The sequence below is a fragment of the Taudactylus pleione genome, unplaced genomic scaffold, assembly GCF_031769625.1.
Source record: "Taudactylus pleione unplaced genomic scaffold, aTauple2 ptg000229l, whole genome shotgun sequence".
Lineage (NCBI taxonomy): Eukaryota > Metazoa > Chordata > Amphibia > Anura > Myobatrachidae > Taudactylus > Taudactylus pleione.
In genome coordinates, this window is record NW_028284631.1 from 919,020 (window position 1) to 942,721 (window position 23,702).

General features: G+C 44.5%; 1 protein-coding gene across 5 annotated transcripts in view; it reads right to left on the bottom strand.

The window, feature by feature from the left end:
* Window positions 1-2,953: 2,953 nt before the first annotated feature.
* The window catches only part of LOC148517010 (AMMECR1-like protein), a 58,364-nt gene continuing 37,615 nt past the window's right edge, over window positions 2,954-23,702 (bottom strand). For 4 of the 5 annotated variants that reach the window (XM_088479190.1, XM_088479191.1, XM_088479193.1 and 1 more), the window contains 6 exons: window positions 22,727-23,053; window positions 21,158-21,268; window positions 17,405-17,519; window positions 15,769-15,859; window positions 5,890-5,986; window positions 2,954-4,378 (listed from right to left, as the gene is read on the bottom strand). In XM_088479190.1, the coding sequence (XP_088335316.1) occupies window positions 4,267-4,378; window positions 5,890-5,986; window positions 15,769-15,859; window positions 17,405-17,519; window positions 21,158-21,268; window positions 22,727-23,053 (853 nt within the window). In that variant the 3' untranslated portion in view covers window positions 2,954-4,266. Of the gene's footprint in view, window positions 4,379-5,889; window positions 5,987-8,192; window positions 8,550-15,768; window positions 15,860-17,404; window positions 17,520-21,157; window positions 21,269-22,726; window positions 23,054-23,702 lie in introns of those variants that run through there. The other variant, XM_088479194.1, reaches the window with a different exon arrangement.

Sequence of the window (23,702 nt, forward strand, 5' to 3'; positions counted from 1 at the left end):
TGTGGGATGAAGATTATTACTCATTTTCATTAAGTTGTGAATAATATTGGACCATGCTTTATAAGGGAACGACTGCATGAAAAACACGCCAGAGTAATCCACCCCCAATATTACAGAGCCAACTAGTCCCTTTACTTTTGGAAATTCATCCATGTGTCAACAATGGTGCAGGATGATTTATCACCAAATCATCTTCCTCCACTGTTTAGAAGTCTACTTCTTTTGCTTCTTTGTACCACTGAACTCGATAACAGACTCTGCCAGCTGTGATAAGCATTTTATGGACAGCAACCTGAATCTGATATCCGGAGTATATCATAAATGATGGGTTCATATATGGTGACTGAGAAGACCATAACAGATAATTAACATCAGTGCCATGGTAATCAAACCATTAAGAGACCACACATGCTCTGTGGATTTGGTCACGGTCATCCTGAAAGACAGCTGTCCCATAAGAAAATCAATGCTGTAACATGGGATGAAAAAGATTACTCAGTACCAATAAGCAGTGACATGGAATGGCTGCATCCAGGAAAATCCCCCACTCCCCAACATTACAGAACCACCTGGATTCTTCACTTTTGGGAGAAAGCTATCAGGCTGTAGAGTTCAATACGTTGCTGCCACATGTCCACACATTATTTACAAAAACATGGTGAAGAATGGATCATCTGACCTTATCACCGCACTCCACTACTCAACAGTCTATTGCCTGTGCCCTTTGCACCACTGTGTTCGCAACCGCCCATTGCAAGGTGTGATGGGCAGTTTGTACACATCAATCTGGATATGATATCCTGGTCTTTGCAGTTCTGATCAGATTGTTTTTTTAAACAAATTTTCTTTATTGAAGCATGGACAATAAATACAACAAAATTGATCAGATTGTTTTTGATAATTAAGTGGCTTTGTTGCAAGAGACAATGTAAAAGTGCATACACACTAGACCACAGGTTCTCAAACTCGTTCCTCAGGACCCCAAACAGTGCATGTTTTCTATGTATCCTTATTGAATCACAACTGAAATAATTAGCTCCACCTGTGGATCTTTTAAAATGTGTCAGTGAGTAACGAATACACTTGTGCACCTGCTGGGCGATCTGAAAAATGTGTACTGTGTGGCGTCCTGAGGACCGAGTTTGATAACCACTGCACTAGACGATATTTTGCACGATTTGCCCGATTTCGATGCATCAGAACGACAATTCGCATAAAGTGTCCACTCACGATTACGATGCTAATGCTCGTACCGGCGGGTCGTACTGCGCATCTTCAGTTATTGTCTACAGCAGGCAAGATCTGGCAATCTCGTACACGATCCGGCGGCATATCGTTCAGTGTTTATGCCTAAACGACATGTCGTTCGGATCCGTATACAATGCCGATGTCACTTGCATGCACGGATCAGGGAGATCCGTGATGCATGCATCTGTGTAAAATAAAATGAAGCACAGATGCATGGACGGATCAGTGAACTCAGTCTATGCATCTGTGTTAAAAATAATCAATACAAAGTGTATAAAAAAAAAAAAAAAAACAGCGTGCTTCCCCCCACCCCCCAAAGCACAACCAGCACCAGCCCTGGTTGCCAAAATACAGGGGACAAATGACGTAGGGGTCCCCTGTAGTTAGCGCAACCTGCACTGGGCTCTGATCTGGTCCTGGTTCAGGAAGTACAGGGGGAAAAATGAGTAGTGTTCCCCTGTATTTACCAGAACCAGCACTGGACTGTTTCTAGCAGGGGGGGGCGGTAATCACACAGCCAGGGAAACCTTTCACCGGGTCCCCCAGCCAAAGCATTACCCCTGTATTTAGCGCAGCCAGCAATGGGCTCTGATCCAGCCTGTAATGCCCCGCATGCTGGTACTTGTGGTTCTCCAAGTACCAGCATGCTGAGAAGGCTTGCTGGGACCTGTAGTTCCACAGCAAAAGACAATATTTTTAACTATTTAAAATGCACCACACTACATAATCAACCCTGCCCCCACCACTGGCCAAGGATAGCCCCAGGGCTATCAGCCTAGGCCTGGGCTGCCCTGGAGAGGGGGACCCCTTTATTGGGTTGGGTCCCCAACTCCCCAGGGATTTCCGGCCTGCGCTGACTAGTGGTCAGGGGTAATGCTTTGGCTGGGGGACCCGGCGAAAGGGTTTCCCTGGCTGTGGCATTACTCCTCCCTGCTAGAAACAGTCCAGTGCTGGTTCTTGTAAATAGAGGGGGACCCTACTCATTTTTTTCCCCTGTATTTCCAGAACTATGACCATATCAGAGCCCATTGCTGGTTGCGCTAAATACAGGGGACCCCTACATCGTTTGTCCCCTGTATTTTGGCAACCAGGGCTGGTTCTGAATAGCCTGGTGCTGGTTGTGCTTAATACAGGGGACCCCTATGTCGTTGTTTGTCCCCTGTATTTAGCACAACCAGTACTGGGTCTCCAAAGCCCGATGCTGGTTGTTCTTTTTTTTGGGGGGGGGGAAGGGGGCCCACGCCGTTTTTAAAAAAACATTTACACAGGTTATTCATTCTTTTAAACACAGCAGCAGACGGATTTCACTGATCCCGTCCGTGCATCTGTTTATTTTTTTTACACACAGATGCATGCATCACAGATCTCCCTGATGCGTGCAAGCATCTGTGTCTCTGCTATCGTGCAGGTCGGCAAATCGTTAGATCGTGCACGATAGATCTTGTGTCACATCGTGCAGCTTTTGCTGCACGTGTCCTGGAGTGCCGGGCAGCTGCCAGGGAGAGTTCTAGGGAAATCGCTCACTATATCGCATCGTGAGCACATTGTCTAGTATGTACGCACCTTAAGTCTTCTAGCAGCATGTCCTTTTCACTGTTAGGATTCATATGTGTATTACTTTTAGTGTATGCAGCAATAAGATGACTCTCTACACATCCTCTGCTTTAGAAAAATGGCTTCTAAATCATGACAGCACTACGTTCCATTGACTGATTCAACCAGTTCAATTTATTCTCAGCAGCATGAAAGGAAAAACAATCTTCCGTGATTCCTCAAAGGAAGTTAGGGGGAGGATGCTCTTGGGAGGGGGAGGGGGACAACACTTATCAATCTACTTATCATTGTACTGCAAGAAATAGCCAGGAACTTGAACTGTTTTTTTTTTGCTGGCTCCTCAAGTAGCAAAAAGATAAAGACAGAGCTTGGCATAAAGGAAGTCTGACATTTCATGTGCAAAATCCATCCTCTCCCTGTTTCTGCCTCACAAGCTTACACACACTTCCCCTGAGCTGCATCTCCAGTTTGCCAACGGGCATAGTCAATGTCATAAAATATATTGTCTAAGACATAGAGTTCATGGAATACGAATGGGATGTAATGGCTAAAGTTTACCTAGAAGGACAATAAAAGTATTATTACACTCCAATGAAAGTGAACGTTAGTTTCCCTGTGTAATGTTCCGAATTTACAACATCAGGGCTTCAGTAAAACCACAAAGGCGATGTAACCATCCAATTGCAGCAGTCATTTCACAAATGAAAGCTAACATTAGATTGGCTGATGTGGACTACAGCACATTTGTGCCTATTGTGTATGAGGTTTTACATGTGACTTTGCTATATCATCATACATATGTATAGGTAACACAGGGATGCGTTTGAGACTGCATATAGAAACAATATGTATTTTTCTTTAATACCACAGGGAAACTGACGTCCTGCCATTAGGGATTTCTGTATGGTGTCAAACCAATTTGCACTTCTCCATTCTGATGACCAGCTATCAAGGTCATTACAGTCGCAGCACAAGATCTGGTTTAGTTGAACTGTTCCTCTTGCCCAGTAACACACAAAGCCTGTGTGGCCCCGATCACGTCAAGCTTGTGAGGAAAGTGAGGAAAGTTTCACAAAGTTGGGATTTTTCTTGAGGTTAAAAAAAAAAAAGATATATATTATACGTATATAAAAAAAATCAATATAAGGAGTTCAGAATGTAAAAACCTAAAAGTGCTTTTTCTAGGGCGAGTGACCCCTTACACTGGAGGGGTTGGAGGAGACCGTAACATCCCACTTTGCTCTCCCACCCACTCAAAGTCCCTGGAGAGCGCGAGGGTGAGGTAAGGCTGCATGTGTCTGCGAGTCTCTGGGCACTGCTCCCCCCTCTGATGAAGCTCATAAGATGGTGCAGTAGTATAGGTAACTGGACCAGGAGGAGGGAGCTGAGGAGGAGTCAGATGTCAGAAGGTCACAGGCATTGCCGGCGAGCGGGGGACAGGGCTGCGGCGGGGGCAGCGCTGTGTCAGGAGTAATGCGTATAATGAGGCAGTGCGTGCACAGTGCCGTTTTGCTGTGCGGGCTGGCGGGAGGCCATGTATTCCATGTAACTGATTGTCACCTTCTCACTGCGGTACCTGTACCAGAAAACACAGTGTTACAATCCCAACAAGTGTACATATGATCATTAACAATTTTATTGTAGCTTAATATAACATTAGAGGGGGAATCGTCTGTACACGTCCAGTCACATGGATGCACCCATTTTATAGTTTATAGGCTGAACTAACATTCATGATAATGCATCCATCCATCAATTCACTAGGAATTTGTGACATCACTGTAGCAAAGTGTCTTGGCGATATCCCCAGTTCCTAGTGAATTGGTTGGCAGCAATTTCATGCATGTTGATTTAGTATAATACATGTCTGCAGAGCCGTAACTAGACTTTTTGGTGACCTGTGCCAGAGAGAGCATTGGCGCCTCCCCCCCCCCATTTTTTAAATAGGGACATAAGATAGTACACCTGAAAAAGGGCCAGGGCCTCATGGGGAAGGGCCAGGGAAGAGATAGGGGATGCCAGGAGATGCTGGGGATAAAAGAAGAGGAAGCTACAAGTGAGAATGCTAGTAAAAAAGAAAAACAACAGGCCCAAACAGCGCCCCCTGCCCTGCGGTGCCCTGTGCCATGGCACTGGTCGCACCACCCTAGTTACGGCCCTGCGTGCGTGTGTGTGTGTGTGTGTGTGTGTGTGTGTGTGTGTGTGTGGGCAAAGGGTGCCAATCAGCAGCTGAAGATTCACCCCTGCCGAAATGTTGTACCGTTTACACATATTCTGTACAATTAAAGAAATATGAGGACCATTTGCAGGTATTTATAAATACATATGCAACGTTTTAGGAGCATGGCTGCACCATCATGCTTGTTATCATACATTATTCACAGAAGAAAGCATTCTATACCTGGGCACCTGGGTGAGTGATCCTCCAGCTGAGATTACAGGTCCTGCTTATATAATAATTTTTTATGATAACTAGTAACTTATAGAATGTACTGTAGTTTAAAGGAGTGAGTAACCAAGCAGAAGGAATACGTGAGGAAATGCTTAGTATAAGCTATGTGTAGATCACAGAATTATACTTACAGACAAGAGAATAATGGATAGTACTAAAGTATGATTTTACAATTACAGACATTCTGTGACTAGGCGAACTGTATTAGTGCCTCATATAGGATGTAGTTACTATCTCGGTGCAGAAAATGCTGGTGGACAGAATCCTGGCACCGGAATCCCTACAGCAGTCAGAATTCTGGGTCCAGAATCCTGACGGCTGCGATCCCAATGGTGAGTATTAGGGTTAAAGTTAGGTTTAGGGGTTAGGCACTAAGGGGAGGATTAGATTTATGTTGCTGGAGGGGAGGGTTAGGCTCAGGGAGGACAGGAACAGTTAGGGTTAAGCTGCGGGAAATGTTGGTTAGGGGAAGGGTTAGAATACTTATCTGCAAGCGTCGGGATTTCCACCATCGGGATTACACTGCCGAGATTCTGACCACCGGCATTATCAGCACGGGATCGCATACCCAACCCCCTCATACACTATAGTATACTTTAATAAGGGATATTACTGGTGGATCAGAAGTTACTCACCTTGTGAGCTTGATGCTTTTTCTAAACTCATTAGTAATGGGAGCTTTGAAACCACCTTTCCTGAGCAGGGAGTCTATTGTCTGAATCTGATCCCAGTCTAAAATGAGATACATACATAGACAATCAGGCACATCAAGAGGTTTTATGCACTTTGTACTGAGGTTCCCCAGCACTTATTAAGCTGTAAGTATTATTATACAGAAAGTGGTCATTGTATACTATACAGTGTTTGTGTGTTCTGGTATACAATAATAATGATGATATTAACTTCAACACATATATGTAGTAGTTTTTGTGCATTTTGCATGTGAGTTTTCGTTGTTTCCATTTCAAAACATCCAAAGTAAAGATATGATCTTATATATACGCAACCAAGAAGATGGGATGATTAATAAGAGATTGACAGTCAGCAAATATAGAAATATAGATTTTCATGGATAACATGTTTGTTTCAGTGAGTTACTTTAATCACTTGACCAAACTAATTTAATTTTAGTTTTTTAACTGGTCAGAGTAAATTTTTTTACATTTAATTAAGGTTAAAACATTTTAAATATATATTTCAATATTTTCATGAAAATAAAAATATGCCATTGTGTCTATAGGACTCCATTGTAACTGTACCTCTCCCCCCCCCCCTCCCAATGTCAGTAGATCCCCCAGTGTTAATAGATACCCAGTGGCATTACCCTACCCCCTTCCTCTGCCACACACACACGAATCTCACATCAACACGCTCTCCAGATGTTTCTCATAGAAATCTATCATTTACGTCCTATTAGCTCACATAAATGGCCTGTTTAGACACATTCAATGGTTCAAGAAACCGCCTCACAAGCCATTACACTACAAAACCCCACTTTTGTTACATTTAATGTTAATAATTTTATTTTACATTTGCAAATATAGTTGTGCAACCATTCTTCATGTAAAGTGCTGTCCTTAATCATAATCAAAATTGTCCTTAGAGAAATGTATGAAAAAAAAGAAGAAGTTTGATGGGTTGTTTTTGTGAGTAATTTGGCAGATGTAGTGTAATGCATGTTATATATCTGTTAAATTTTGAAGTCAACCACAATTTTGATGTTAATATTTAAAAAAATAAAGTGTGTTCTATATGTTTTTTTCTTTAGCAAATGAAAGAATGAAAAATATGAGCATACATTTTGTTTAATTAAATGTAATATCCATCATCAAATCTACGCCAATACCCCACTGGAAAAAAAATGTCTACCTCGTATATCTTTGGTAGCCTTTTTACACGTTAGGTCGGGAAATTCCACCTGAAGTGCTTGACAACCCTCTCCTTATGGCTATGAGGAAAATTTGGTTGATATTAAAACATAAATCCAAACTAAACCCTAACTATTCTATCCACTTACCCTACAGAACCCAATATTTCAAAATGGTGAGGCCTCACATAATTTTGGGACAAGAAAGGGCTATTTATACAGTGGGTCAACTCATTGATCATTGGTCTCACAAGCCATTGTCACACTCTGAAGCTGTTACTAAATTTCCTTTTATAGGCACCTTTGGATTTTCTTACCTCCATAGTATGCGAGCAGAAGATCTAAATTAATTCTGGTTGGGGACTGGGACAGCTCTCTAGACACTTTATTATTGCAGCCTCCCTTAAGAGAGCTATTTCTTCATATTATAGATTCCTCAGGACCTGTTTGGGACACTCCTCTTTACATACGGGCATGGCCCAATGGTTGGAAAAGTTTTCCTCACGGACTACAGATGACCTCCTTGCCATGTACATTCTATTAATACTTTTCCGGCAGTCAAATATACCGAAATGTATCTTTATATTTTTCATCAGTCCTATATTTCTCCTCACAGGGGATTTTTTAATGGGTACATTAGACAGCTCTATTTGTCCCAAATGTAGTCAACCCTCTGCTGACCTCACTGTTTCCGCAATACTCTGTGGTAGGAAACTCGTATTTATTTAGGTGACCCTCCAGTATACTCTTAATGATTATGTATTGTTCGGCTCAGCTCCAAACTCTTCCTAATGTATGTATGATTTGATAATGTGAATTTGTTATCACTCCTGTCTCAAATATTTGATGATGTTATGGATACAGATTGAGTCTCCCATATCCAAATATTCTGAAATACGGCATTTTTTAGTTTGACTGAGACAGTGACACCTTTGCTTTTTGATGGTTCAAAGTACACAAACTTTATTTAAGGCACAAAAATATTAAAAATATTGTATAAAATTACCTTCAGGCTTTGTGTGTTTAAACACATAAAAACATAAATTAATTTAATGTATGTACAAAAACTTTGTTTGAGCCGCAAAATTATTGAAAATATTGTATAAAATTACCTGCAGGCTGTGAGTATAAGGTGTATATAAAATATAAATGCATTCTGTGTTTAGATTTGGGTCCCTTTCCCAAGATATCTCATGGTATGCAAATATTCCAAAATACTTAATATTCCTATATCCAAAATACCCCTGGTCCCAAGCATTTTGGATATGGGAGACTCAACCTGTACTGATTTTTCCATTTACACATTGCCATAATTGGATAATGTTATTGTACTGTGCTTCAATAAACAACATTATTATAAAAAGGAGACTTATGTCTTACCTGATAAGTCTCTTTCTTCGATTCCACAGGGGCAACTCTGGGTATAGCCTGGGGAGGAGAGTGTGGGCACCAAACAGTTAATGCAAAATACCCACAAGCCCAGATTCCTCTCCTCTATACCCCACTCCCAGGCATTGGACATCAGTTTTTGGTTTGCAAGCCCACGACAAGAGAGAGGCAGAGGAGAAGAGAAGGAAGGCCGGCATACATAGAGAACCATACATATCATGGAAATAAAGCCGGACCAGTCATCGAGGAAACACCCCCCGGCAGGCAGGTGCGCCAGGGTGGGTGCCCTGTGCCCCTTATGGAGTTGAAGAAAGAGACATAAAAGATAAGCCGTAAGTCTCCTTTTCTTCTCCCTCCATTAGGGGGCACAGGGACAACTCTGGGCCTACATAAATCTGTCCCCTATGGGCAGGGACGCTCCTTAGCAGCAGTGAGCACAGAACACCTGTATGCGGCGTTCAAGGATGCAAAAGTATCAAAAACGTAAAATGTGATAAAGGTATGAGCAGACGACCATGTGGCAGCCTTACAGAGCTGTTCTGCAGAAGCCCCACAGCGTGCTGCCCACGAAGTCCCCACTGACCAGGTGGAAAGGGCCATCACCACGGCAGGGGCAGGTAGGTTCACCAAGGACTAAGCTTGGCGAATGGTAAAACATAGCCACCGGGCTAAGGTCAGTTTTGCAGCTGGCCAGCCTTTCTTGTGAAAATCGTACAAGACAAATAGAGAGTCCAACTTACAAAATCTCTTAGTCCATTTCACATACAAACGGAAAGAGCCCTCATCACATCCAACGAAGCCTCAGGGTGAGATGGATCCGATGACTGAAATACAGGAACAACTATTTCCGGATTAATATGAAAACAGGACACTACCTTGAGAAGGTAGCCTAAGTGAGTCCTTAAGACAGCCCTGTCGGAATGGAACACAAGAGAAGGAGCGCAACACCAGGGAGCGCTCAAATCCGATAGCCTCCGAGCCAATGCAAAGGCTAATAGAAACACCGTTTTCCACATGAGTCAACACAAGTCGACTGACTGCAACGGCTCAAATGGAGCCGACTGGAGAGCACAGAGAACCACAGGAGCAACAAATGGTGGCTATACATAGAGAACTCCCTGGAAAAAAAATGCGCACCTCAGGAAGCAAAGCTATCTGTCTTTGAAAAAGGACAGACAAGGCCGAAACCTGGACCTTCAAAGAGGAGAGCCGAAGGTCCAAATCCAGACCTGTTTGCAAAAAAGAAAGGATACGAGAAAGGCAGAAACACGGTTAAAATCCCTAGTCGGACACCACGAAAAGTAGGTACGCCAAACTGGATGTTAGATACGACTCGAAGACTGTTTCCTTGCCTGCAGCATGCAACAACCCTCCTGGAGAAACCCTTCGCTCTTAATATGGATGTCTCAAGAGCCACCCTGTCAAAGTGAGACGAGCTAGATCCGAATAGAAACGGGACTGGAGACAGAAGATCTGGCCACAGTGGAAGGCCTGTTCATAGACGCAGTGGGGCATCTATGAACAGGCCCAGAAGATCTGCGTATCACACCCTACAGGGCCAATCCGGAGCCACCAGGATCAGAGTGCCTCCTTCCAATTTGAACTTGTAATGAACCCGAGGAAACATGGAGATCAGTGGGAAGATAAATCGGTGGAACGGTCCAGGGAACTACAAGTGCATCCACCACGAGAGCTTTCGGATCCCTATTGCAGGAACAAAACCTCGAAAGCTGATGGTTGTAGCGAGATACCGTCATGTCGATGTCTGGTAGGCCTCAGCGACTAACAGCTGGAAGAAGTCCAGATGCAACGTCCACTCACCTGCATGGATATCTTGACAACTTAGGAAGTCCGCTTCCCAATATTGGACACCCGGGATGAAAACTGCGGATCGTGCTGGAAGATGACGCTCCGCCCAGCGCAAAATCTTGCTGACCTCTTGCATGGCCCCTTGACTGCGAGTGCTGCCCTTGTGATTTATATAGGCCACCGCGGTTGTGTTGTCGGACTGTATCTTCACGGGCGACCCTGAAGTAGGTGCTGCACGAAGTTCCAGGACGCTAATGGATAGCTGGCTCTCCTGACTTGTCCAACGTCCCTGAAATGTTAGATGACAAGTTACAGCCCCCCACTCCCAAAGGCTCGGTGGCAAGATGGACCCAGTCCTGGATCTAAAATGGACGTTCCTTGTCTAGATGAGAACGATGGAGCCACCACAGTAGAGAGAGACGAACTTCCTGGAAGAGAATTAGAGTCTGAGCCTTGAGGTTCGGACTTGACTTGATTCAGCGCCTCAGAATGAGCCCTTGGAGAGGCGGGGAGTGAAACTGACCGTACTCCACCATTTCGAAAGTTGACAACAATTACCCCAGAATTTGCCTGCACAAGTGAATGACACTCGCCGCTGACTGAGAAATGTGCGAATTCTGGTTTGTAATGACACAATCTTGTCCGGAGGGAGGAATACTCTCTGAGCTCTGGAATTCAACAAGGCGTGGATTTTTTCCAAATGATGAGCCAAGAGAAGCAGGTCGTCCAGGTATGGTATGATTCTGATGCCCCTGCGGCGCAAATGTGCTGCCATGACCTTCGTGAACACCCGAGGGGCCATGGATAATCCAAAGGGTAACGCCTGAAATTGACTGTGTCTGGTTTGAACAGCAAACCTGAGAAAATGTTGATAATTGGTTCATAGGGATATGTAAATAGGCATCCTCTATATCCAAGTCCCCTGCTTCCAAAGCTAGAATGATAGACCGCAGGGATTCCATGCGGAATTTGGGAATCCGGAGAAATGCTTTAAATTGAGGATGGGTCGGCAAGAGCCGTCTGGCTTCTGAACTAGAAATAGATTGGCATAAAAACTGATTCCTATCTGGGATGGGGGAACAGGAATAATGACCCCTGAGGCCATGAGAGAGCGAATAGATGCCTCGAGAGCTCCTGCCTTTTCCGGCTGAGTAGGAAGGCCGGTGGAAAAGAGCCTTGAAGGTGGACGCTTACTAAAGATGAGAGCGTATCCCTGAGACACCACGCCCCTGACCCAAGCATCTGTTGTGGTCTGCATCCACACTGACGGAAAAACGAAGAAGCCGGCCTCCCACTCCAAGGTACCCAGAGAGGAGGCCCGCCCCATCATGCGGCTGGCTTGTCCGTTGGTTTTGAAGCTGGACCAGGGTTGTTTACCTTCTGGGCTTGGAACTTTTAGGAGCAGAACCCTAGGTTCTGGGGAATGGCTGACCTCTGGCCTGAGGGCAAGAGGATCGAGATGCTGAAGACCTGGGTCTTGTAGTGGTGACAGATGGTAAGAAAGCCGATTTGGATGCTGCCAACGTAGTCACAATCTTATCTAATTCAGGACCAAATAGAACGTCACCTGAAAAGGGAAGGGCTTCCAGAGCCTTTTTAGATTCTGTGTCCGGTTTCCAGGTGCGCAGCCAGAGAGCTCATCTGGCCGCCACTGCCGAAGCAGAAACTTTAGAGGTCAAAATCCTTGAATCTATAGATGCTTCGGACAGATAAGAAGCTTTGTATGTGCCAGAGGTGAGACCTTCTTCCAAAGTGTCTGCCCAGTGGCCCACAGCTTTAGCTACCCAAGCCGATGCCAGGACTGGACAAGCCAGAGCCCCTGCATTTACATAAATGGCAAATTGGAAAATTTCTTAAAGACCATCTGTAAGATCTTTAAGAGATGCCGTGTTAGGGATAGGTAGGAGGGATGACCGAATAGGTTGAGTAATGTAGACATCCACTGGGGGAGGAGACTCCCACTTGGCCTTATCCGCAGCCGGGAGAGGACTAAAGGTAGCTATAATGCTTACAAACTTGGAAGCGTCTGCTAGGGTGAGTCCACGTTTCCGCCAGTAGATCTTCTAGTTGTGCAGATGATGAAAATTCTGCTACTAACGTCTTCCGTCTTTTAAATACAGGTGTCGCGCGCCAGCCGGGGCGCGAACTCGCGATCTAGGAGGTTGTTTCAATTCCTCCACTAGCAGAATAGTCTTAACTGCTCTGATAAGAGCCATAGGGGTCTATTTACTAAGCAGTGTTAGGAGAAGTGAAAAGTGAAGAGTGAAAAGTGATAAGGTGCCAGCCAATCAGCTCCCAACTGCCATCTCACAGGCTGTGTTTGAAAAATGACAATTGGGAGCTGATTGGCTGGCATCTTATCACTTTTCACTCTTCACTTCTCCTAACATTGCTTAGTAAATAGACCCCTTAACGTCTACAGGAGACATAGCCTCTTCTGGGACAGAAGATGTTTTCACGAGGTAATGGAAGCGCTATCCACGCCTGAGGATATATCTGAATCTGAAGCTCCAGGGGATAATGGAGTGGAACTTTCACGTGGAGCAGGTCTATGCCTAGGAGCCTTATCTCTATCCAGCATCTGCTGAAAGGACGTGGACACCTGAGCTAACCCCTGGACAGACTGGAAAAAAGTTTGCATCCAGGGTGGCTCTGCCATGGGGCTGTGGCACAGCAACAGGGACAGGTGGCATTGGTACTGACATACAGTCTAACATCTGTGACATTACCTGAGTTAGCTGAGACGCCCAAGGCGGTTCTTGAGAAGAAGCCATAGGCGAAATGAACTGTTGCACGGCCGCAAAGCAATTGACACACAGACCGTCATGCTCCAGATCCTGAGGAGAAATGACACTAAGACATTGTTTGCAACAGCGCGATGCAGTAGTGCCAGCCTCCTTAGTAGCTTTATTTCTGGACATACTGTAAGTCGCAGAAAAAAAAATACACACAAAACAATTTAGTAAGGTGTAAGCAACCAGGGTCTTTTAGTGCTAGTATAAAGTGAATACACCTGTACTAGAAATATACCTGCTTTTCCTGTAGCAACTACCAGCTAGGTATACAACTTAAAATAGTACTCACCCCTGCAAGGGATGTACCCTCAGTGACCAGCCCCAGGAGCACAGATATGAGAAAGAAGACTTACATACACCATACACTCAGACCAATCGATGCAGTATACATGGGCGAAGCTCAACAAACCAGCGAAATGTAGCAGGAAGGAGAAGGAAAGTAGAGCAGATGCTGGGAGTAGGCTATCAGAGGAGACAGGAGCCCCTGCTGCACTCTCCAACGCTGAGACAGGCTATTGCTAAAATGGCCGCTCAGTGATCTGGTGGGGGAGGAGTGAAGGGAAAATGTGCCTGGGGCTTGCTGGCCTTAGAGATAAAGTGCACCCGAGGGAAGGGGCGAACAGGGAAGCGCCAGCCTTCCCTGCCTGGTCTAACCCCCAGGGAAATGGCCGCCGCTGCAATAAAGCAGCCCCTGCTCCAATACAAAGTCCCTGGTGGTCTAGTGGTGAGCACGGTCAGACCGGATGGCCCACAATACCAGCACCGCCGGAGGTCTCCTGCTGCGCCGCTGACAGCTGCTGACTCGCGGCGCCCTGCATACAGGGAGCCGTCTTACCTGCGTATCCCCCAATGCACGCCGGCTGTGACTGATGGCTCCTGCTGTGCGGGAGTCCGCGGCCAAATTCACTGACCCAGTCACCAGTGCTGCGGCCACCGGCGCTGGGTTGGTGGAGCGACAGTGGGGGCGTCCTATAAGACGCCTTACACTGCCCACTCAAATAAACTACAAAAAAGTAATAAAATAAAATAAATAAACAGTGGGGAACCACCTAAAGTAGCCCCCCTATAACCTGGTGCCCAGCTCCTGCCAGTGCTTGGGAGCAGGGTATAGAGGAGAGGAGCCTGGGCTTGTGGGTAATTTGCAGTTAACTGTTTGGTGCCCAGACTCTCCTCTCCAGGCTATACCCAGAGTTGTCCCTGTGCCCTTTAGTGGAGGAAGAAGAAATAAACTTAATATCCAAAAAATAATTTTAAATCACAACAGATTTACTGTTAATTATATTTTTTTCTTGTTTGTTCTGTATTTTCATACTGTAACTCGGAATAAGAACATGAGACTTTGAAATGCATGAAATGAGTCTGACATAATTGAAATGAACTACACTGAAGGCGCTGATTCTTACTTTCGTTTCCTTAACGTCTGTGACTTTTGAATATATTTATTCTTGAAGAGTCTAGCAGCCACCTTATCAATGAGAGAGTGTATTATTTATTGGATTTTCATTAATGTTTTTGAATAGACTATATTTATTGCACAGTATATATGTTTTTTGCACAGGACACTTTTGTAATAGTACAGTTGTGCTTTTTACATCCCTTATTTATTTATGTATCTGTGTGTAAACATATATCCACCTCCCTAATATTGTGTAGGTCTCTTTCATGCTGACAAAACAGCTCCCCCTCTGCACCCATCAAGGCATGGAATCCACAAAACTTCACTTGTCAGTGCATGTATGTATGTATGTATAAAATAACCCCCACTGCCCCCCTAGTACCAAAAGATCATCCCCCCCATTGCCCCCTCCCCTTTCTGCCCTCATCCTGCAGAGCACAGCAGAGCATGTCTCAGGGGGTACTGATCGTCAGTAACTATGTTGCCATCCTTGTTTTTTAGTTCTCTGTGCATGCTGATCGCAAGTCATTCTCAGGCATGATTTCGTTAGTGACTTTGGTGGTCAAAGGCCACCACATCACGGCCAGGTTCCGAAGCAGCAGGAGGAAGTCCATTCTGCTAAGATTTCCTCAGTTGTAGTGAGGGGACGGACACGGACGGTACAGTCGCATGGGATGCGAGCGCGTCAGCAAAAGCCCAGCTGGCTGTGGGCACAGCCCAAGCAACTGTGCCAGTTAAGTGGTTAACGAAATTTAATTATCTGGATATTGCTGCCATCATTTACTTAAATAATGGCCTCCCATGTTATTCCTACATTACATATTTTTTATATATATTTCAAAAACAATAAAAGGATTGTCGTTGCCTTAAGCTTTGTGGTGCCTCTAAGTTGCTGTTTTTGTGTATGTTAGGATAGTAGTGTAGTACTCAGGATTTTGCAAGTACTAATGTTTCAATCTCTAAAAAAACAAAACTATTCTTAGTAACAAAACCATTCCTAAATTACAGGAATGAAAAATTAAGTTTTAGCTGAGCTCATGTTAACAATATTTTTATTGTGTAACCTCAAACATCACACACTAACAATAAGGTGTTTCCGAATGTAACAGCTGACACTAACAATAAGGTGTTTCCGAATGTAATAGCTGACACTAACAATAAGGTGTTTCTGAATGTACGTCATAGAAAGATACATTTAATTTGTAAATCTTCTTAACATTCCTAGTTATGTACTGTAACAGAATAGAGAAAGACACACCTTGTTCCTTGGCTACTTCAGGCAGGTAGGTGGCTGTGCGTTTTACCCCCTTCTCATTTAGGAACTCAATCCGGATCCCATGAACTCCAACCTGAAAGAAGGGAACCAATGGATTTGTACATTTAATCTTCAGATTGGAAATAATAAGGGTGTGGTAAAATTTGGCGACATGGGCGGGAGGTTGAGATGTCACAAGTCACCAATCATAAATGTGGACATGTGGCATGCCAAGCTTGCGGCTGTCCAATCCGGAGGTGAGTTTGTTTGATCCTACCGCTAATCCTAATCGCAGCCAAACCCTAACATTGTTCAAAGATCGTCTATCTATATTCCATAGCCGAAAATCACAATGAATGTTGACATGATAATGCCGTGCTGACATTTTGTCATTGTCAACATACTGAATGTCAACATTCTTGTGTCGACATTATGAAAGTGTACCAATAATAATAATACATTTGTATGAAGCATGTGTCTTCACCAACTCGTATGATGTTATACATGTTGATGGGACCTGTCCCACTGGTCTCACGCATAGTCTCTATTTCCTCCAATGGTGTCACACAAAGGCTATAAAACAAAAGTATAGACTGAGACTGTCACCTCTACACAAATAAAATTGCAAAAACCATCCTTAGAATTATCCAAGTCTCATTGTATCTTCCAAACACTATAGAAAATCACAGTACATCCTCCATATACTACAGAGGAGCTCAACAGCATCCTCCAGGAACAATGCCGTTACATCCTTATAATACTACAGAGAAACTATTGATATTCTCTAGTTCACAGGTTCTCAAACTCGGTCCTCATTACCCCAAACAGTGCATGTTTTCCGGGTCTCCTCACAGAATCACAAGTGAGATAATTAGCTCCATCTGTGGATCTTTTAAAATGTGTCAGTGAATAATGAAAACACCTGTGCACCTGCCGGGTGACCTGGAAAACATGACCTGTGTGGGGTCCTGTGGACCGAGTTTGAGAACCACTTCTCTAGTTAATACAAAACGAGCGACTCAATTGTTATTGAAGCACCCTGCTGGGTGACAAAGTCCAGGAATGATGATGTTTGTCCATGCAAGATGACGTTTTGCCTCTTTCTGAGTTCCGTTTTTTTTGAGGGAAAAATCCGAACTCGGCGTGCAAACTCGAACCTATCCGAGCCTGCACATTCCTACTTCAAAACATCATCCTGATACAGCAGAGGAGCTCAATATATCCTCTTATTACCACACAGGATCTCACTACACCCTTTATTTACTATAGAGGATCATATTACAATCTTCAAATACAAAAGAGTATCACACTGCATCCTCCAAAAGCTGCGTCATCCAGATACTGCAGAGGACCTTCCTACATACACCACATCCCGATACTATAGGGAAATGTTTCAAACTCGGTCCTCATGAAAACCCCAAACAGTGCATGTTTTCAAGGTATCCTCATATTGTCAATTAACACACCTTTGCTCCAGCTAAATGATCTGGAAACATGCACTGAGGGTTCCTTGAGGACCGGATCTAACCCCATACCCCCACTGCTATAGGGGATCACACTACATATGCTACAAATGAGCTCACTACAGTCTTGTAGGATATGGATTTAGGCCTGGCCTGGATCATAAGGAGCTTCTTACCTCCCAGTCCAGGAAGTCACCTACGTCCTCAAAGTTGGTGAGCAGAGACACGGAGCAAGACAGCTTGGGCAGCTCCTCACGGGTTAGAGGAGGGAAGCGGCTGTCCTTAAGGGCACTGTAGGGTGACATATTATATACTAAGTGACATTTATACTGTGTATATGTGTGTACAGCCATGGCCAAAAGTTTTGAGAATGACACAAGTATTGGTTTTCACAAAGTTTGCTGCTTCAGTGTTTTTAGACCTTTTTGTCAGATGTTACTATGGTATACTGAAGTAAAATTACAAGCATTTCATAAGTGTCATAGGTTTTTATTGACAATTACACTAAGTTGCAGAGTCAATATTTGCAGTGTCGACCCTTCTTTTTCAAGACCTCTGCACTTCGCCCTGGCATGCTGTCAATCAACATCTGGGCCACATACTACTGACTGATGGCCGCCCATTCTTACCTAATCAATGCTTGGAGTTTGTTAGAATTTGTGGGTGGTTTTTTGGCCACCCAGTGGCGTCACAAGGGGGGTGTGGCCGGCAGCCGGGTGTCATTCGCCGAGGGGTGACACCAAGGTGCAGACTCCCTCTCAGTGACAGAAGCCTGGTGCTGCACTGTATAAATAAGTGCAGCACTTGGCTCCTGGCACTGTGAGGGAGCCGCCACTGCAAACAGGGCAGTAACTCCGCATCTCCCATTCCCCACTGTCTGCACACTGTCACTTACTGTAACTACGGGGGTTTGGGCCACAAGGCCCCGTCCCTTCCAGGGTGGGCCCGCCCCCGCCCCCGCCCCTGTCAACAAGTTCACGGCCCCTTTTTGTCATCACGAGGCTCCGCCACGCGCACAGCATCCCTCCCCGCACCAGGTGACACCGCGGGGAGGGATGCCACTGTGTCCACCCACCTCTTGCGGAGGTCACCAAACTGTTCATGGATGGTTGGGAGAAGTTGCTCTTGGAGGATGTTTTGGTACCATTCTTTATTCATGGCTGTGTTCTTAGGCAAAATTGTGAGTGATCCCACTCGCTTGGCTGAGAAGCATCCCCACACATGAATGGTCTCTGGATGCTTTACTGTTGGCATGACACATGACTGATGGTAGCGCTGACCTTTCCTTCTCTGGACAAGCGTTTTTCCAGATGCCCCAAACAATCTGATTCATCAGAGAAAATAACTTTACCTCAGCAGTCCAATCACTGTACCTTTTGAAGAAAATCAGTCTGTTCCTAATGTTTTTCCTGGAGAGAAGTGGCTTCTTTGCTGCCTTTCTTGACACCAGGCCATCCTCCAAAAGTCTTTGTCTTGTGTCATGCCAACAGCAAAGCATCCTGAGACCATTCATGTGTGGGGTTTGTCGAAACTGGATTATTGGCTGAGACAAGATCAGTTTAAAATTGAATCGCAGCGACACCATCTTGCGACTGGCCGCAAGACGCCGTTTTGCAAAATGGCCGCCTAAGCGCCATTTTAGATAAACTCACACTTTAGTACATGTGGCGATAATACTATTAGCATCATGCGAATGCATCTGTGACCATCGCCATAGGTTACAGCGATTCACCAAAAGCCCATTTCATTACTTTACGTATTATAAAGGATATATATTTCAGAAATGGCTTTACAGTATGCCAAAATTGATTGCATTAGCTGAATAAAGCAAATGACCAAGTGACAACTAGCTTGTGTAGATAAGCTTCCTGGAATAACGTCTGCTCCCACTCCAGGTGGTCCGGCTAGAATACACACCTTACATTAGCAAGCTTCCTGCAATGACATGATTTCAAAGACTAGAGTGTCATCTTAGGTCTGTCTCTTGTAGCTGGGCTATTTGCATTTCACACAAGAGACTGGGAGAATAAAGAGTTTTTTCTTTTGAAGTCTGGGACAGGTGGGGGGGCTGCTGACAGAGTGGGCATGTGGAACTATCTGGCTCAGCATGTCACACTGCTAAGATGTTCACTTAGTGAGAGTTAAGTGCACCCTTCTTCATACACACATTAATACGTCTTTATATCAAACCCCGAATACTCACACATTACATATTCACACATAAGGTTTAATAAGTTTTAAAGTATATGATTTAAGTTGGTTCAGTTAGTTTAAATGCTGAGAAATAAAGATATTTGATAACTAAGGTTCTATACATGTTAAGACAGCCGTGTTTGGTTTCGAACTGATGCGTACTCTTTCAACAGACTTCCGGTACTATCGGTGTGGAGATCGCATCAGGCATTCCAAACTTATGGACCGCAGAGACTACAAGCAACAAAATGTATATTTTGGGAACAACTGTTAGGATGCAGCATGGGGAGGAGGGAGGGAAAAGACCCTCAGTTGTTAGAGGCTGGGCGAGTCTATTTGAACCAGCCTGTTAAATGCACTGTAACATATGCTTCTCCCCTGGGAACCAATGGCATAAGCAAGAAACTTCTCTATTGTCCTGTCTATTCTGGGGGGGGTATAAACATGTGTGCTCAAACACTGGGTCTTTAGTCTTCTTTCTGAATGCTGATTGACGGAGGTTTTCTTTCTGAATGCCGGGATCTGGTCCAGAGGCGCTGCGTATGTATACTGTACTTGGGTCTTTATAATTCCTTTGCGCTAAATTGTACACAGATCATAGCGTGTAACTGACTGTACTTTTACTTGAATAATACTTTGTGCTTCGGAACCACATGTTCTGAGTCTGGAGTCTTTATTTATTGTATGACTGCGTACGCAAATTAGCTTAGAGGTTTATAGGAAGGATTTTAGAAGGTACAGGCAGGGGTATATAGAGGTTAATTTAAATATCGTCAGGTTGCTTCTCAACCAAGGGAGTGGGATCACTCACAATTTTGCCTAAGAACACAGCCATGAATAAAGAATGGTACCAAAACATCCTCCAAGAGCAACTTCTCCCAACCATCCATGAACAGTTTGGCGATGAATAATGCTTTTTCCAGCATGATGGAGCATCTTGCCATAAGGCAAAAGTGATAACTAAGTGGCTGGGGGGATCAAAACATCAAAATTTTGGGTCCATGGCCAGGAAAGTCCCCATATTCTAATCCCATTGAGAACTTGGGGTCAATCTTCAAGAGGCGGATGGACAAACAAAAACCCACAAATTCTGACAAACTCCAAGCATTGATTAGGCAAGAATGGGCGGCCATCAGTCAGTATGTGGCCCAGAAGTTTATTGACAGCATTCCAGGGCGAATTGCAGAGGTCTTGAAAAAGAAGGGTCAACAGCAAATATTGACTCTTTGCATAAACTTAATGTAATTGTCAATAAAAGCCTTTGACACTTATGAAATACTTGTAATCTAACTTCAGTATACCATAGTAACATCTGACAAACAGGTCTAAAAACACTGAAGCGGCAGACTTTGTGAAAACCAATACTTGTGTCATTCTCAAAACTTTTGGTCATGGCTGTACGCTGAATAGTCAACTATAAATGATCCAATTATAGTATAACTGTGAATATTCATTACACAATTACTATTTCATCATGTATGTCTTATTTTGACACACATTATCTAGTTACATATAGAATGAAGTCATGTTTGGAGCTATAAAACATATTAGACCCTCTGAACATCAGTCTTCAACATTTTTTGAGCTTGAAATAGTCAGTAATCAGAAGTGCTGGTCTGACGATAGCCTTACAGTAAGGAATAGGTAAGTATCTGCACTTAGCAAACGTACATATAGAATACTTATACAGTCTTGGTATGTGCTTAACATGCAGGATACATTTGCTGTCTGGGTACCTGGTTAAGGTGTATTCCCTGAGTCCTGAGTGTAGATTCATGGCAGAAAAGGTCCCAATACAGCCACGTAGACGTTTATCACGTCCAGCTTTCCATGTGACAAACAAAGGGCTGGAGATAAGAAAGGTGAACAAAATACCAAACTGAGATAAGACAATCAATAAATAACAAGCAGAATATGTATTGCTATGCACAGATACAGAACGAGCAGTGACTGCTGCAGCACTGACTCATCTGACTGCCATGTGCAGCATAGACACTACTGCCAGCATCGAATAAGAGGGGAGCAGCAAAGGACCTCGGAGAGACAGGATTCGTTTCTAAGGATAGGGAGCAGAGAGGGGTCTCTCCAGGTACTCCATGCTCCCCGGTAGATATTAGAAGCTGCCTGTAATGTCATTCATATGTAAAAAAGTTTTAATAATGTAAAAAAGTGAAAAATTTGAAACATATAATATAGATACTGTATAGCACATTCATTCTGGGCCAGGTATGTTATGACATCAGATTTAGCTTTATATATTAGGCTTGGTGCAAGATAAGGCTCTGCACATTAGTAATTGCACCAAGTATGGCTGTGTATATTAAACAGGAATAGACTCCATCAGAGCCTGCCTCCCTAGCTGTTTAATGCATCAGAGCTGAACCTGGAAGCTGCTGCAAAGACACATGCTGTCATCTCTGGTATAAATAGCATAGGTCACGTCAGGCACCACCAGTCAATGAGGGAAACAAGAGATGGCTACTATAACATTATAACGTACTAAGGGCCTACTTCAGACCCGCTCGCGAGCGGTCGATGTTGGCCAAGTGCGCATGCGCACGACGGAGGTGGCTCCGTCGTGCGCATGCGTGAGACCCGAATAACGACGGCCAAGCCGTCGTTATGGATCTCGCACCAAAGGGGGCGTGCTGTCGTTGGTGAGTGACAGCACGCCCCCTTTGGTGGGCGTGCCGGGGGCGTGGCTGGCCAGATAGAGGCGTTCCCCTACCGCAAGGGTCTCGTCGCAAGCCCGATGGTCGCGATGGTCTTGACCATCGCGACCATCATCATGGCCGCTCGCTATAGCTGTGGGTGGTCACCCACAGCTATGCGAGCGGCCAGGAGGCAGCTCTTAAATGCAGAGAGACGGCCCTGATTCAGAGCGAGCGCTCTGTCAGAGCGTCCGGCTCTGAATCAGGGCCTAAGATACATTATTATAATACAGTACACCCTCGCACCTCATTACACACTATTGCAGCTCAGACATGATAAGGACTCTGCTTACTAAGACTATGGCGATGTAAACAGTTATAACTATACCACGTTCTCCATTTTTTTATCTTTCATTCTGGAACTATTTTTGCGGTGTTATTAATGTAGTTTTCTGTAATGGGCTGCATAGCCCTGTATATAGCTCTTACTCCCCATCAGCAGCACATTATTACAATGCAAGGTGTCCCCTTGTAGATTCAGCTATGATAGGAAAGTGCATGTTACAAATGTTAGCAACAGAACAAAATGCTGTATGAATATAATGGATGACCTCTGTCTATGTAAGAAGCTATGACTAGAACCAGAACACTTACTAGGGATCATTGGTGAAACGTGGCAAACGTGGCTGTGGGAAACCATGCAAGTGGCAATAAAGGACATCAAAGCAGTAGCAGCCCATTTCAGCTGTCACCACCAACTGCTCCCTGCCGCTTGTGGTCCCGTTGGGGCGGGAGAGTGGGGTGAGGGCACCTGGACCCACCGTCTTGTCCTCAGGGGGCTGGCAATTATGTGGGACTGGGGGCTGAACACTGCCTGCAGGTGATGGACACAGTTTGGGTTTCTTCACTCCACAACAGCCAGAAGATGGCTTGTTCTCTGCAGTCGATACACAGCGTCTCTTCCCCATGCTGTGAGACAGCCTGTAAGTAACAACAAGGACCAACATTAATAGACATGATTGTTTCTTTCCTTTTATGTTTGCTGGCCTTTATTGACAGCAATAGTATGTTAGTCATTGGCTTTTGGCAGTACAATAATGTAGGCATAACTACATTAACTCCTCATAAGTTATACTAATTATATATAGAAAAGGATGCAATGTATCATGTCTTATCCTTGGATAAGAATGAAGGGAAAATCATATGTATCTAACTTAGTTAATATCTCCTCCTGCCACAGCCCAGCAGGGTCAGATTTCACAAAATAAGCTTACAATTTCAATGGAGCATTATAATGCACAGAATATTAACAGTGTGTTTAGCTACAGATACAAGGATACACTGCTGATACACATTGCGGCAAAACAGGTTCTATATACCAAATTATGTTTGTATCTTACTTGCCTACTTTTGAAAATGCATTTCAGGGAGATTGTGAAAGCAGCACCTATGAGCGTGGGCAGGGGCGTTTCTAGAGAGGAGGGGGCCCGTGTGCAGTCTCTGACACGGGCCCCCTCCTCTCCGCCCGGCGGCCGGCAGCGCATTGAGCTGTGCGCGGCCAGCGCCGGAGTTATAGACTCTGGGCACTAGAGTGTGCCCAGAGTCTATAGTGTATGCACAGGTCACCGGG